Consider the following 14,253-nt stretch of genomic DNA (forward strand, 5'->3'; position numbering starts at 1 on the left):
TCAGTGCAAATCCATCCTCACTGTTATAAACAATGCCCCTAATGGAATGTCATGTTTGTACACAAAGGAGAGCGTAATAACTGGTTTAATGATCTGTAATCTGCAATGGTCAGATAATCCATAATTGCATTGTACTTTTTATTTTTAAAAGTGCAAGTCAAAGAGTCCTATCCACATTTTATAGAGGAGGAAACGGGCACCTAGGGGAGGAAGTGAAGGGTCTAAAGCCCCAGAGTCTATTACTGGCAGAGCCAGGTTTTTCTTACTCCTACTCTCGTGTTCCTTCCACAAAATCATGCTGTTTTTGTCAGTCTTTGACTGCCACAATGTGCTACAGGTAACTAGCACACACCCAGAATGGCCAATTCTATGAAGCTCCCAATAGAACCAGCCACCTGGTAAGTGATGATAAGAGTGGTGGCTTGTTTCTGCTTGCATCTAAGGATGCCATCTGACCTCTGCTGGCCTGAAACAGGGTAGCCAAAACAGTGTTATGGGAAGAGCTTACATATATCTTGCAGGTGTGAACCTCTTATACAGACACCCCAGAGATACACGCCTTCACCGTAAACCCTTTATTTGGTCATATGAAAATACCCTTTCTTGATAACAATCCCCTACATTTATATAGTGCTTTAGTAGTATATGAAGCTGGAACTTCTTTCATCACCGTGGAGTATCCTAATACTGCCAGAAGTAAGCAGGCTAGGTATTACTTTGCTACACTTACAAAACAAGGATCTGAAGCTACTTAATGAAAAGACTTGACAGCAATCAATGAGTATTGCCCCATCATTAATGCCATGCCATCCCTGACTTTCTCCATCCTCATTAAGTCGACCCAACTGCATAACCTAAATACCAACTTTATTTCAGTGTAGTTACAGACGTATTCTGAGGTCCCTTCTCTCTCTCTAAATCCCATGTTCCCACAGTCCCTTCTGGTAGCTGGCTTCTAGGTTTGAACCTTAGTTCTAACACATGCTAGGACTGTGACCCTAAGCAAGGCACTCCTTTTAGTGCCTTGGTTTCCTCATCTGTAAAATGAAATTGTTGAACAAGATGACTTCCAAGAGCCCTTCTGGCATTACCTCATACAATCACAAGGCCAAGACAGTAAAAGACCAGCCAGGTGGCAATCCCAGAGGGAACTGATGTTAAGGAGATGAATGGCTTCTAATGCCCTCATAAAGTCATAGATTAACTTTGAAACTGAGGCAGTTAAAAATACCTACGACTTACCTACAATCATGGAACTAACAAGTGATATATAGATCTAAGTGTCTGGCCCAGGTTTCCTTCTTCTTAAAAGATATTGCCTCTTTTTTGTATGTGCCCATATGTACATACACACCTATACGTATGCCTACAAACAAGCATGATAGGAAGTCAAGCTAGTACCATTTGGGAAAAATTCTTGGATTTGTACAGCCACTTTGATGTCTTTTCTCAGGTGACTCTGGCATGGGGAAAAGAGATAAACATGTCTCAGAAACTCAGCCACCCCACCTATACCTCAATTCTAAAGGGTTGAGTTCCTACTTCAAAGGTTCCATTTCCTCACCTGTGAAGCTAAAGGTTGAGTCTGCAAAATTTTTTGAAATTCTCAAAAACTGGATCTATAAGAGGCAATATGCTGTAATGGCTAGAAAACCAAATTGGGAATCAAGAAGACTGAGGCTCTAATTCCAACTAAGATATTTTACTAGCTATATAACCCCAGACAAGTCATATACGCTCTCTAAGCCTGCTTTTTCATGTAAGAAGTAAGAATAATGATAGTATCTACCCCTCCCCACCAGAGATAGTGTAAAGGTCCAATGGAATAATGGCTGAACAGCGTATGTCAGCTTTAAAGCACTATATAAATGTAATCTTTCTTTATTATCATCATCATCTGAAAAGGAGCCTGAGCATCAGAATAACTCACATTATATTGCAGTCTCTGCCAATCACTCATTCCTCTCAATTCCTCCTCTCTGTGTGGCCTTTCATATCTTTTTTGAGGGTTGCTCAGGCTCTGTGGTAGTTAAAGGAGAGGCTTTATCATAGCCAAATATAAAATAAAATCCAGGGCAGAGAAGGGGCTGATGGCAAGTACGGGATCCAGACTTTACTACTAGGAGACAAAAAATTAAACTAGATAGAAGTATATGCCCCTAATCTGCCCTCCTAGTTGTTTCTCAGGAGAAGCATGATGCATAAGCCATGCCAGAGTAGCTTGATGGCATTTCAAACCTGACTGCCTAGGTTATGCTTGAGAATGTTATCTTTGAATGTGCTTCCTCAGTAAGGGTTGAGGTCTGTCAGGCAAGCACAAACACTGGCCTACCCATGTCCTCTCCCCCCCCCCCCCCCGCTCCACTCCAAACCATACCTGCCAGCAGTTGTCCCATTCTCTTGCCACTAGCAGGAATCCTTATTCCATGACTTCGAATACTGAGTGGTAGGCAGTCAGTTCCTTTGGGGGAAGGGGAAGGAGGCAACAAGGGACTTGGGTCTCCTTGAGGGGAGGGGTGGGGGTCTGGGTGACTCAGTGTTAACCCCATCTCCTGCTTTCCAAACAGCTCAGTAACAAATCCCTTGACAGAGATACGTCTGGGTGGACACCTTACAGCTATGTGAACGTGCTAGGTCAGTAAATATGCCCAGCATCAGCCTTTCCCCACCCTAGTGCCCAGCCCCAGCTTTAGGTCCTGCCTCATCAACCCCTGAAAGGCTCCTGGGGGGTCTACTATCCCCTCTTCTAAAACTCAAACCACTGGACACTTATAGTGGCAGAATTTGGGGCTGCTTCTGCCATCTTTGTCCTAAGGAAAATGATGCCAACCAGACATCTGCCCAGCATGGTGTCTTTTGGGGAAGGGCATGTTGCTGAGAGTCTAAGTTAGAGAAGGGAGGTTATGAAGGGGCCTAGTGAGAACAGTGACGCTGTGAGGATGTCAAATAAAACGTCGTATGATTTCCTTCAAATAGGACCTATGGTCCCTCCCTCAGATCCTTAAATGAACAAATAGGCACAATTGGGCAGGGGTGGGTCCTATATGAGGTTTTTTCTGAATCACAGTGAGGGCCCTGCATCTAGAAAGTCAGACAGCTCTGTGGAAGTAGCTAAGGCTCCATATCTTTATTTGGGTTACATTCTACTGGATAAGGGCAGTTCCCTGGTAAAGGGGGAGCCACGATGGAAGGACCTTTCCTCATTGTCTCTTAGATGGGTACCATTTTCAAAATGCCCCTTTTCTGTCTCTTGCCCTTGTCCTCTCTGCTTGTCCCAGGCTTCCCCCACCAATACCTCCAAAGTTTATTATTCACCGCCCTTCTCCCAAGGCAACAGAGAAGGGGAGCAAGGCCACCTTAGTGTCTGCTATCAGGTCCACCTTGGAGTATCTCTTTTAGAATTCAAATAAAGGATCTCTCCCCTTGCCCAGTCTGAGACACCAACCCTGCCCCATAACCCCCATATGCCTCATACCCCAGGGGTTCTGGGAATAATGGCTCCTCCCTGTCATTCCTCTCACTAGACTCCCATTTCCAGATCAGTGCCCTGGAGGCCAGGTACCCGCCCGAAGACTTCTACATTGAACTTAGACACCTTGGTCGCCCCGCTGAGCCACACACACCAGGTCAGATCCCATTCCACTCCTCTTCGTTTTTTGTCATTCCACCAAATCCCAAGACCCAGCTCTCTCTACACATCTCTTGCTGAACACCATACCACAGACCAGTCAGTTCCCAAGCAAGTGTGCCTTGCCCCTTCAATCCCACTCTGCCTATTCTGGTTTTTAATTGCTCAACATAGCCAGTGCCTCCATGCAACTCAAAGTCTGAAGTGTGGCAATGGGGAGACGGTACTAACAATCAGCTCTTAGCATCAAAACAGCATCTGAAGCAAAAGTTTAATCCCAGGATGCCTTCTTGTCACTACCCAGCATGCCCTTGGGTCCCATTTCCCACCATCTACTCCAAGAAGCTGATATGAGTTCATAAGATACAAATTCGTGTGAATATGAAGATGAATTAAATATGACAAAGACAATAAATGACATGATAATTGCCAAAGCCGAAGAAAAGGGCTTTGGGGTTTGTGTCTTTTTGCTCTTCCTTGTCCATGAGCATGGAGAGTTGAGAGTTGGTTGTCAATCTATGGCTCTCGGGCTCCTGAAGGAGCGCCCTCAGACCCATTAGAGATGCCACCTGGAATGCCTTCTATTCCCATCACCCAGACCAGACATTTCTAGCCTTTGATAGTATTCTCAACACCATGCTTGCTGCCTTAAAGCCTTGGGGAAATTATGGCTTAAATGAGAGTAGGACTATGGTCTTACTAACTTTATGTTCATCATCACTAAAATGATCATAAATTATCCATCATCCTTAATGAATATTTATTAAGCATAAAAAGGAATTATGTGCTCCACAACTAATAATTTGGGAAAAGAAAGAAGGGGTTAGTCCAATTCCCTAGAATAAAAGAGGGGAAGAGGCTGGAGTGCTAGAATGTCAAAGGTGTTTTTGAAGAGGGAATAGGGGATGGCCTCAGACACTTCCCAGCTATGTGACCCCAGGCAAATCACTTAACCCCCATTGCCTAACCCTTATGGTTCTTCTGCCATGGAACCAGTACATGGTATTGATTCTAAGTCAGAAAGTAAAGGTTTAAAAAAAAATAACAAGGGATATCTATGTGAACACATTTTTCTACAAAGATTGATCTTGGAGCTTTGACTGTACTGAAGGCCCTGTATAGCTGCTGTGAATCCAGGAGGTGAGAAAAGTCTGGGGTCTAGGTTTCAGTTTCAGAGAACCAAGTCCTAGAGTCTCAGATTGTTGTTTCTGGGTTTCAGGACTGGGGAGGCAAAGGGGGAGAGGGGATGTAGCTCATACCATATACAAAAGACCTGATTGTCAACTTGGAGCAATAGGGGTTCTTATTCTATTCCTTTGAGCAAGATCCCCAACAGACATAGGTACACATAGTAACTCTGACCCATGGGTAAACATACCTAGAATAATCGATAATTTGTGAGATATACCCTCTGCTTATAGAGCACATAATATGTTATCTTACTTTGTTCTCACAACAATTCTATGAGTTCGGTACAAAAGGCTGGGCCCACTGCTCAATCTCAAGGTACTCAGAACTTGTCGTGTTACCAACCCCTCCCACCTTAAAGGAAGATGGAGTCTGGCTTCCCTTTGCAGGAGATGCTAAAAAACAGAAAAAATACTGTTGTCCTGGTAATCAAGATCTATAGCCAAAATTCCTAGTACATTTACATTTTTTGTCTTATTTTGCCAGTTCTTGACAGAAGGGATATTACTTTGTGATGGTCTGTACTTATATAGTCTGTATCTCAGTAGAAATGAAAACTGGAGGAGCCAAGCATATTAGTTCTGGATGGGGACACACACACACTCACAATGAGTTGGCTGCATCACCTAAAATGGAATTATTCCTCAAACCTGGAGCTTGCAGTCCTGATTTCTCAGCAGTTGGCAAATGAGGGACACTACTAGGCATCCATCATTCTCTCCTTTCTACCATCAGCACCTTGGGATGAGGTGGAAAAAGAAGTCTCTTCACTGTTTAGTGAGAACCACCAGGTTTTTCAAAGACTGAAACACCTTGCAGGGGGCAAGGGTCTAGGAAGTCCAGTTTCTAGGCTGTGAGTGGAGAAAGACTGAAAGGAAGGTCCTGAATAGGTTTTCGGCAGAATCATAGTTGGTGATTATATTCGGCAGAATCATAGTTAGAATCATAGTTGGTGATCTGGGGCAGTGCCCTTAATGAGTACTGAATAACAATGTTGGGGAAATAGCCAAAACTATTCTCTGGGGCTAGGCCCCTAGGAATAATGCCACAGCTGAAACCCTCGTCCCAAGGGAGGTCTCCCAGCTGTGGAGCAGCTCAGGGCCCCAGAAATAGAAAACAAAGAGCTATCGTCACAATACCTCCAGAAGTGGAAAGGTAGCAAGGATTAGTTTGAAAGCCAAGAGAAGAGCAGGAAGTCATACTGGGGAATGGTGAGGACAGCTGCCTCTCAAATCTCATTCTGTTCTTTCTAAATGGTATAGTTGGGCATGTCTGAAATGGAGCTGGAATGGAGTCAGGGGGAAGAGATTAAGCTGATCAATAAGCATCATATCTCTCTGAGCTTCTTCCCATGGACATATGCACAGAGACTATAGAGCCTATATCACATGTCAGGGAACATTGAGCTTTCTGTGATGAAACTTTATGATATGGTCAGCACAGATAGGAGTGAAGACAGCAGGAATTTAGATCAAAGCATATCAAATATTTCTATATGGTTTTCAGGGGTAAAGCCCTGAAACACTTAATGACCTTGATTCTGAGAAGGGAGCCAGAAGCTGTTCTAGAAAGATATTGGCAAGAACTATTTGCAGTGAAATATGACATTAGGACATGGGGGTTGAAGGCCATCACAAGATGACTTCATGAAGGACCAACATTCTAACTTATCCTCAACTCACAATCAGGGCCTAAAGCTCGCAAGTGTTAGTCTTGTCTGCTTAGCAAGATGAGCAAGGCAGCCCATCCCTGTTGAAAGTTGAAACTAGAAACCTAAATCACCCTTACAATTAAAAAGCACTGCTTTCTTCCATAACCAACTCTCAATTGCCCATTAGTGGAGAATACAGAGTGGATAACTGAGAGAAGACCATAGAAAGGAGATGCCTATGTATTAAATAAAACCTACTTTTAGATGATCTGCAACAATAAAGGCTCTTCAATGAAAAGCAGAGGCTGGGGCAGTTAAGAGCCCCAGTAGGTATCTGGTCCCTGTGCGTGCATGCATGCATGAAAAGGTTATCTGTCTGCTTTCATTTTGAATCTAAGTGATTTTGGCTTATCCATGCCTTTTCCTTCCTTCCTTCTTCCTCCCCTCTTCATTAGCATGGCTAACTGAAAGCTGGCTCTATTTCTTTTCATGGCTGGTGCCATTAATTTTAGGAGCTGTAAATTTTCTGCCTTGAAATAATGCTAGCAGAGACACCTCTACTCATCTTGGGGCTGGGGGTGGGGGGAAGAGGGAGGATTGTCCCACCCTCGAAGGTAAGAGAAAAGGAACAAATGAACCTGACACATCCTTATACTGCCCACTTACATCATTATTTCTTTTCCCATTGTATATTATTTTTCTACAGGTGCTTGTGGGCTGGATAGACGTCAAAACACATATATTATGGAGAAAGGCTTCAAAGGTAGAGTATCCGATGCCTGATGTGCCATTAGCAAAGAACTTAGCTGGATAAATACTACAGACCAGACATGACCAGGAATTACTCAAACCTCAGAGAATCGGCACATCTAAAAAAATAATCCACAATACCCTCATTCTGGGTAGTTCTGCCCAGGAGGATCAATTGTAATAATGCCAGATTCATTTTTTAATTTCAGTTATATCTACTTAGCAAACTCTTGTGGGTTATTTTTATAGGTACTAACCAAATGACTCCAAAAATGTAGAATACATCATTATATCCAACCAATTAGTGTAAGTTAAATCAATGAAAAAATCTGAAATAAAGTCAATCTATCTGCCCCAGAGGCTTCCTGTCTTGAGCTGACAAGAAGAACTACTTTCCACCTGTCAAGGTATGCAAAATGAAAATGATAAACCCTTTATATCCAATGAGGCCCAAAAAACCTCTCCCTGTATATATCCAGTGACCAAAACAAATCTTGATTACTTACAAGGAAAGGACAAAAGACGAGAAGCAACCCAACTTCTGAATAACATCAATCAACAAGCATTTATTTAGGTCCTACTACCTGGCAGACAGGCAGGCAGGCAATGTGCTAGGAAAACAAACACAAAGAAGAAAAATCTCTATCTAAATCCTATAAAGGCCCTCAGACTTCTAGGGCTTTGGGGAACACCTGAGTAGATGGAAAGTCAAGAACATTTTCTCTCTTCCTGGGAAACCATCTCCCCTCAGTTATATCTATGCCTTTTCCCAGAATCAGTGACAATCTGTTTTCTTAACTATAAAATGAAGATGATGGTATACTACTATCACAGGGGGCTGTTGTAAGGTTCAAATGAGATAATGGAAATGCCCTGTTTTCCACAAAGTGCAATATGAATGAAACAAATCCTGACAAAAATCTCTACTTACTCCTTTAGGATGTGGAGTCAGAAAGAGTTCACATTTTTGCCTTAAGAGACACTAGCTGTGTAACCTTAGTTAAATCACTCCCTCTTTCCAAGGTTCCTTAGCTAAAAATGAGGGGTTGGACTTGATGGCCATTATAGGATCTATGGGTCCATTGTAGCTCTCTGTGTATGACTGATAGACAATACACTTTCAGTAGGAGACAGGGCTGTAACAAGAACTTGGCCCAGGACACTAAAATTTAGAGGAAGCTACCAGTACTTCTACACCTGTAACAGCTGTAGAAACAACTGAACATAGCACCTAGTTTGCAAGAATAATTAGTTAAAACTGGGAAGCTACCAGATGGCAGAATTTCTTCCCCCTGGCAGAGTTCCTCCTAGGCCCAGCGCTAGCCTGCCTGAACTCCACAGCAGCAAACCTTGGAGAGTCCTTGGATTTCTATCCATGGGCTTCCTTTCCCTCCACTGAATTTATTCTGAGTAAGTTGATTTAAGGGTGCATTTAGTACTGCTTGCTCCAGGCACCAAAATTGCTCGTCACAAAGCTGGCATAAGATTTGGGCTGACGCAATATTAGCATAAGTTAGTGTTCTGCATTTTATAAGGGGCCCAGAACTGCTTAGAAATCCCAGGGTAAGGGCCATCCATGCTATTCCCATAGGGGCATTTGCTTTCCTGTTTCATTCTCATGCTTTCTGAATGGAGCCATTCAAATAGGATGCATGTCTACAAGCTCATGTGGGGTGCATTACCACAGGTGATGCTAAAAACAGGCTGGACCACTCCAGAAAGGAGACTGAGACAAGTCCAGACATACTGTTAAATGGATGTAAAACTTTTGCTGTGCTCTTATGAGCATTCCCCAGACTTCACACTATAGAATACTTGAGAAGAGGCAACTGATAAGCTACACTCAAAAAAACCAAACTGAGAAAAGCAAGGGTCTCTACCTAAAAGGCAGATGGCTTCAGTCCTTTCCTTTTCCATGGAGTAATAATCAAAGAGGTGAAAAAGGCCCTGAAATCACTATAATCCAATGGTCTCAGTGCTAATGTTTTTCATATGATAATACACTCTAGCAGCTAAAGAATTTGGTTCCATTATCATGGATATATATTCAGACTTTAAGAGAAGAGGCAAAAGTAGCCAGATGGAAGATGTAAAAATCAAGATTTTAAAATGAGGACATAAGTGCAGGAACGCTCTAGGAAAAAAAAGGGGAGGAGTGGGAAGTAAGGGAAAAAAGGCTTCCAGTCTTGGACTTTACAGAACTACTCAAGATGTAAGACAAACAGTGAACCAAAAACCAAGCACTTACACTATATCACTGACCCTGGAATCCTTTTTAACCAAAAAATTTGGGGGAGTTTTCCTCAAAAACATGTAGTAAGTCAGTTTAAACCCAAACTAAACTTGTATTTTCTAAAATGACTCAACTAGAACAAAACTAAGACAGCCAACATTCTCTGTCTCATACAGGCTCTATTCTCCCATCTGAAAGCAACCAGCCCATTACAGCACAGGGTGACCCTTTCTTACTACTCCCCACTCTTACATTAGTGAGGTGCTGAGTTACCAACATAGTGTGGTAATTTCATCTCAGCTTCTGATTTTGTTCTCCAAATACTCAACATTCTTTCCATTATTCCTCATACCCCCGACCAATAATTTTGCTACATTCTATGGTTACCCTGGCCCCTGGCTTCTGCTTTCAATTCATTCAATATGCAAGAGCTGAAACCCTTGTGTCTGGTCCTCTATTATCTTCCCTATCTTTGTTTGAGCCCAAGATCTCACTTCCCTGGCCTCTTCTTTTTGACATAAATTCTCATCACTTCCTTCATGCAAAGCTCTTCTCATTTTATACTCACTACAGGGATATGATTCTCCCTTAAGTTTTACCAAAATATCTCACACCCCTTCCTATCCAAATCATTCCTCAAAAGTGCACAAGCTATAAACCCAGGGCTCTCAGGTAGTCAGAATAAGATTGCCACCCTGTGGAGGAGACTACCAATTCTAGGGCCAGTCAAATTCGTTCTTCTGCTCCTTTTCCTTAATAGAAATGGTGGCTGTACTTGGAGAAAAGGCATATGATCAGGCTATAACAGTAGTAGTTTGGGAGCAGAGAGAGGAATTTTGGTTCTAGCTCTCCCACTAACTTTTCTGTGCTTAGTTTCTCCAATTATTTGAAATTGGGGGGGGGGCACCTGGGCCTCTTCTATCCAAAGTTTTTGGAAAGATTATGGTCCTTCTTAGTAAACAGGCACTATGTAAATATGAGTGATCATAATCCATTTCTCACCCAGTGCAGGGCTCAACATCTGATGCTAATCACAAGCTAAAGTGAGTCCTAGCAGCACTACACTCTAGTTCCTTTCAGCCTCTTTCCTGGCAAAATGCCTAGAGGTGGGGACTTGGGGAAACTTGAGAAAGTATTTTTAAATAGCTATTTGTTTAATCAGGTAAGATGGGTGTGAGGGTGATTCAGCAGGTAAAAAGGGCAGCTTCCTATTTTTTCTTACTTTGCCTCCTCCCCAGGCCTAGCAAGTTCCTGGTAGGTTCCTGGGTGGTCCATTATAACTTTGGGGCCTCACACTTCTCTGATGGCCTGTTTCTACAGGCAGGATGGGAGGGATAAGATTGGGTTCAAGATATTGGGCAACTGCTACAGCTGCCTTTGCTTCTGATCACAGAGACCTAGAAATCTAACTTCCTCACATAATAATAGTGTCTAACTTGTCCATGAATGGACCCATCCAAGGCTGACTGAACAGTTGGAAGAGTTTACTCAAGGCTAATTAAACACACTTTAGATCAGTGAAACCATTTCATGTCTCCTTCCTTCCTCAAACTTAAGCCTATTTCTCTTGTCATAAGAGGAAGTGAAATTAAAATGAATCAATTTTGTTTTGCACTGGGGAGGTGAGATTCATTCATTAAGGAAAAGGATTTCAAGGCTGACCCATCATCATAGATCATATGGATTTGTCCTATTGTTTACATTTTCCTAGCAAGACAAGTGAGAATACAAAAAAAGGGGCAGCTAGCTTCCTTCTTTAAGTCTTAGCCATAGTGTAAGGTTTTGTTTGTTCCTTTCTGATTCTTGAGGAGCAAGAGAAATTGTGCAGGAAATATGATTTGTCTGAAACCTCATGTATTTAATTATGTACTTCTTGGATCCCTGAAATTTGGGGGCATACATATCCAAAAAGATAAACTTAAGGAAATGTTTCCAGGACAGAATGCTCTACCTCTCTTTGATATCTGCTGTTGGAAATAAGTAAATGAAGTATATAGCCAAGTACCATATATCTGTGATCTCAGCTGACCAGTTCCCCACTCAGCCAAGTTTGCCTATCATCAGAGGTACCTAGAATAGAGCTGAGAGCTGACAGAATTAGGAGAAAGACGAAACACCATGGGAAGCCTTCAGCAGAATATTTTTTTTAAGGAGAGGAAAGGGAGGTTACCTAATAGTCTTGGTGAGGAGGACCATCTTGATCAGGCTATACTGGTGGGATACTAACTAATCATAATGTGGACTGCCCCCTCTAGCCCAAGGACAGAAACATCCTTTGATAAGTTCAAGACACAGGTTGTTGACACACACATTCATTCAATCTTAAGCGATCACCTAGACACTTGTAATTATACATCAAATGGGTCTTGGTACTGCCTTCCAGACACACTTCAATATATGTACTCCTGTGCTAGACAAATGTGCCAGGGTGACATAAAAATTGTAGGATCAGAGAAGCTTAAAAATGGGAGGAAACAAATATTATCTAGCCCCGGGATTCTTAATGATTTTTTGTGTCATGGAATCACTTAGAAAGGTCTGGTGAAGCCCAATAACGCTTCTAAATGCCTAAGATAAAGTTAGATTAAAAAGGAAATTGATCATAATAAAATCATTATTTTTAAAAAGTTCATGGACCTTAGATTAAGAACCTCCTCATCTGTAGATGGGGAAATTGAGGCCAAAAAAGAGAGAAGTGGTTTGCCCAAGATCACACTGGTAAATAAACAGGTAGTCATAGGACTCAAACCCCAGTGCTTTATCCAATGCTCCTTTATTTTTATATCCTATGGAGTAATCAGCCCCCACTTCCTCAAATCACACAAACAAGAAGACCACTCCAGGAATGTGAAAAAGCTTGAATATTGCTCCCCCTTTCTCCCTCTGGTCAATGACATGAAGTTTACTTGGGATAAAAGGCCTCACTGTGTGGTACAGTGAAAAAAGCATTGTCTCTGGTCGGAATTTGGGTTCAAATCGTGCCTCTGAAGCTCATTTACTTGTGTCACTACAGGCAAATCACGTAACTGCTTTGAGCCACAGTTTCCTCATCTATAAAATGAAGAGGTTGGACTAGATGGCCTATGAGTTCCTTTCCAGCTCTAACTTTATAATCCTGTGCTTTTTCTTTTCTTTAGTAACAAAAAGCCATTATAGGGTCACCTAGCTTTGATATTATTTGTAGTTACTTAAAATGACACCAGACTCTGCCCTCCAGGAAGGGTTGGGGTGGGGGTCTGGGAACAACAATGCCTACTTGGGAAAATAAAATCCTAAACCCAATGTACACGCCCACCCTAGTTGTGGCTTAAGGGCAAGAATCCTGCTTAATGCACTTTTCCCCAAATATTTATAAATGTTGTCCCTGACCGCTCCCCTTCCATCTTATATGCTAAATCATTCTCTAAACTGACAGGTTAGATGTTTCAGCTTTCAGCTTTCAGTTACCTGTTCCTATAACTTTTAAATGATAACACATGTCCTCAGCTATCCTAAGAGAACTCCTTCTTGTTCTACAGATTACACAAAAGAATCTGTGAGCAGCTCAAGTACATGCTCTCTCAACAGCAGTGAAAATCCCTATGCCACCATCAAGGATCCTCCCCTCCTCACCTGCAAGCCCATGGAGAGCAGCTATGTAGAAATGAAGTCACCTGCTCACAGGGATTCTCCATACACAGACATGCCATCCTTGTCGACATCTAATAAAAATATATATGAAGTTGGTAGGTGTCTTAAATAACTCAAATGCTGTGCATAAGCTGAAGTAGAGATAAGATCCCCTAAGCAAACACCTCTTTTGGAGGGGTGGGGGAAAAAGAAAACTTACTACTACTTTTTAAGTGTTCCAGGTTGACCAATACCTCCTAGGCCTGCCCCTTCTCTCCCGAGTCAAATATCCATACCAATACTACTCTTAAAAAATTATGAGTGGGATACAACATAATAAGTATGTATAGTGGGGAAATGTGTGGGGAAGTCCATCTATTCTCCCAGCATTTTAAGGGAAGTTTTCAACTTAAATTCATTACTAATCCTGAATGAGGATTTGTAATGGTCCATACAGTAATGTTAAGTTTCACCTAAACTTGAAAAATTACAGTCCCTAGTATCATATCTAATGACCTCAGCCTGGAAGGACTGGATGACTAAAGCCCCATCTTAGTTATGTCGAATCTTTTGGTTGTGATTAGTTTAGCATTCTTACAGCACACTTTAAGACAGAATACCAACCTAATAGCAAAGCCTGACTTCTAAACCCCAGTACTTGATTTACAGAATAGCAAACATGACTGCCTTTTGACATGAATTTGGAAACCTCTATCTCCCTCCCTAGCCTGTGTTAAAATAATCCTTCCTCTTCCCCCAAGAGGCAATCAAAGCTAATCTGTTCTCTGAACTCATTTTTCACTATATCCTTAGAACCCACAGTCAGTGTGGTCCAAGAAGGCCGTGGTCATAGCGCCAGCTATATCCAGAATCCATACGACCTACCTAGGAACAGCCATATTCCTGGTCATTATGACCTCCTCCCAGTAAGACAGAGCCCTGCCCATGGACCCTCTCAGGACAAACAATCTTAAAAAGGGATAAACACGCTTGTGACATGACGTGCTGTGCTGTGCTGTGCTGGACACATTCTCTGATTCACTGAAAGAAGACAATCCTTTGACTTGAAATAATGGTAAACAAGGAACACTGGTATGCACCACCTCCTGCTGCATGGCGTTAAAATCGCTTTTTACACTCTCCACCTAGGACTAAAGAACAACTTCCAAAGAGACTGGAATAAATGTTCAGTGA

The 14,253-nt window shown here is 42.2% G+C and overlaps 1 protein-coding gene across 2 annotated transcripts in view; it reads left to right on the plus strand.

Moving 5' to 3' along the window:
* The window catches only part of MEGF11 (multiple EGF like domains 11), a 317,433-nt gene extending 303,400 nt beyond the window's left edge, over positions 1-14,033 (plus strand). Inside the window, exons 19-23 of one of the 2 annotated variants that reach the window (XM_044662411.1) lie at positions 2,568-2,634; positions 3,525-3,626; positions 7,174-7,230; positions 12,969-13,175; positions 13,873-14,033. In XM_044662411.1, the coding sequence (XP_044518346.1) occupies positions 2,568-2,634; positions 3,525-3,626; positions 7,174-7,230; positions 12,969-13,175; positions 13,873-14,033 (594 nt within the window). The remainder of the gene's footprint in view (positions 1-2,567; positions 2,635-3,524; positions 3,627-7,173; positions 7,231-12,968; positions 13,176-13,872) is intronic. The other variant, XM_044662412.1, reaches the window with a different exon arrangement.
* The last annotated feature ends 220 nt before the right edge of the window (positions 14,034-14,253 follow it).

This window comes from Gracilinanus agilis, chromosome 2 (assembly GCF_016433145.1).
Source record: "Gracilinanus agilis isolate LMUSP501 chromosome 2, AgileGrace, whole genome shotgun sequence".
NCBI lineage: Eukaryota > Metazoa > Chordata > Mammalia > Didelphimorphia > Didelphidae > Gracilinanus > Gracilinanus agilis.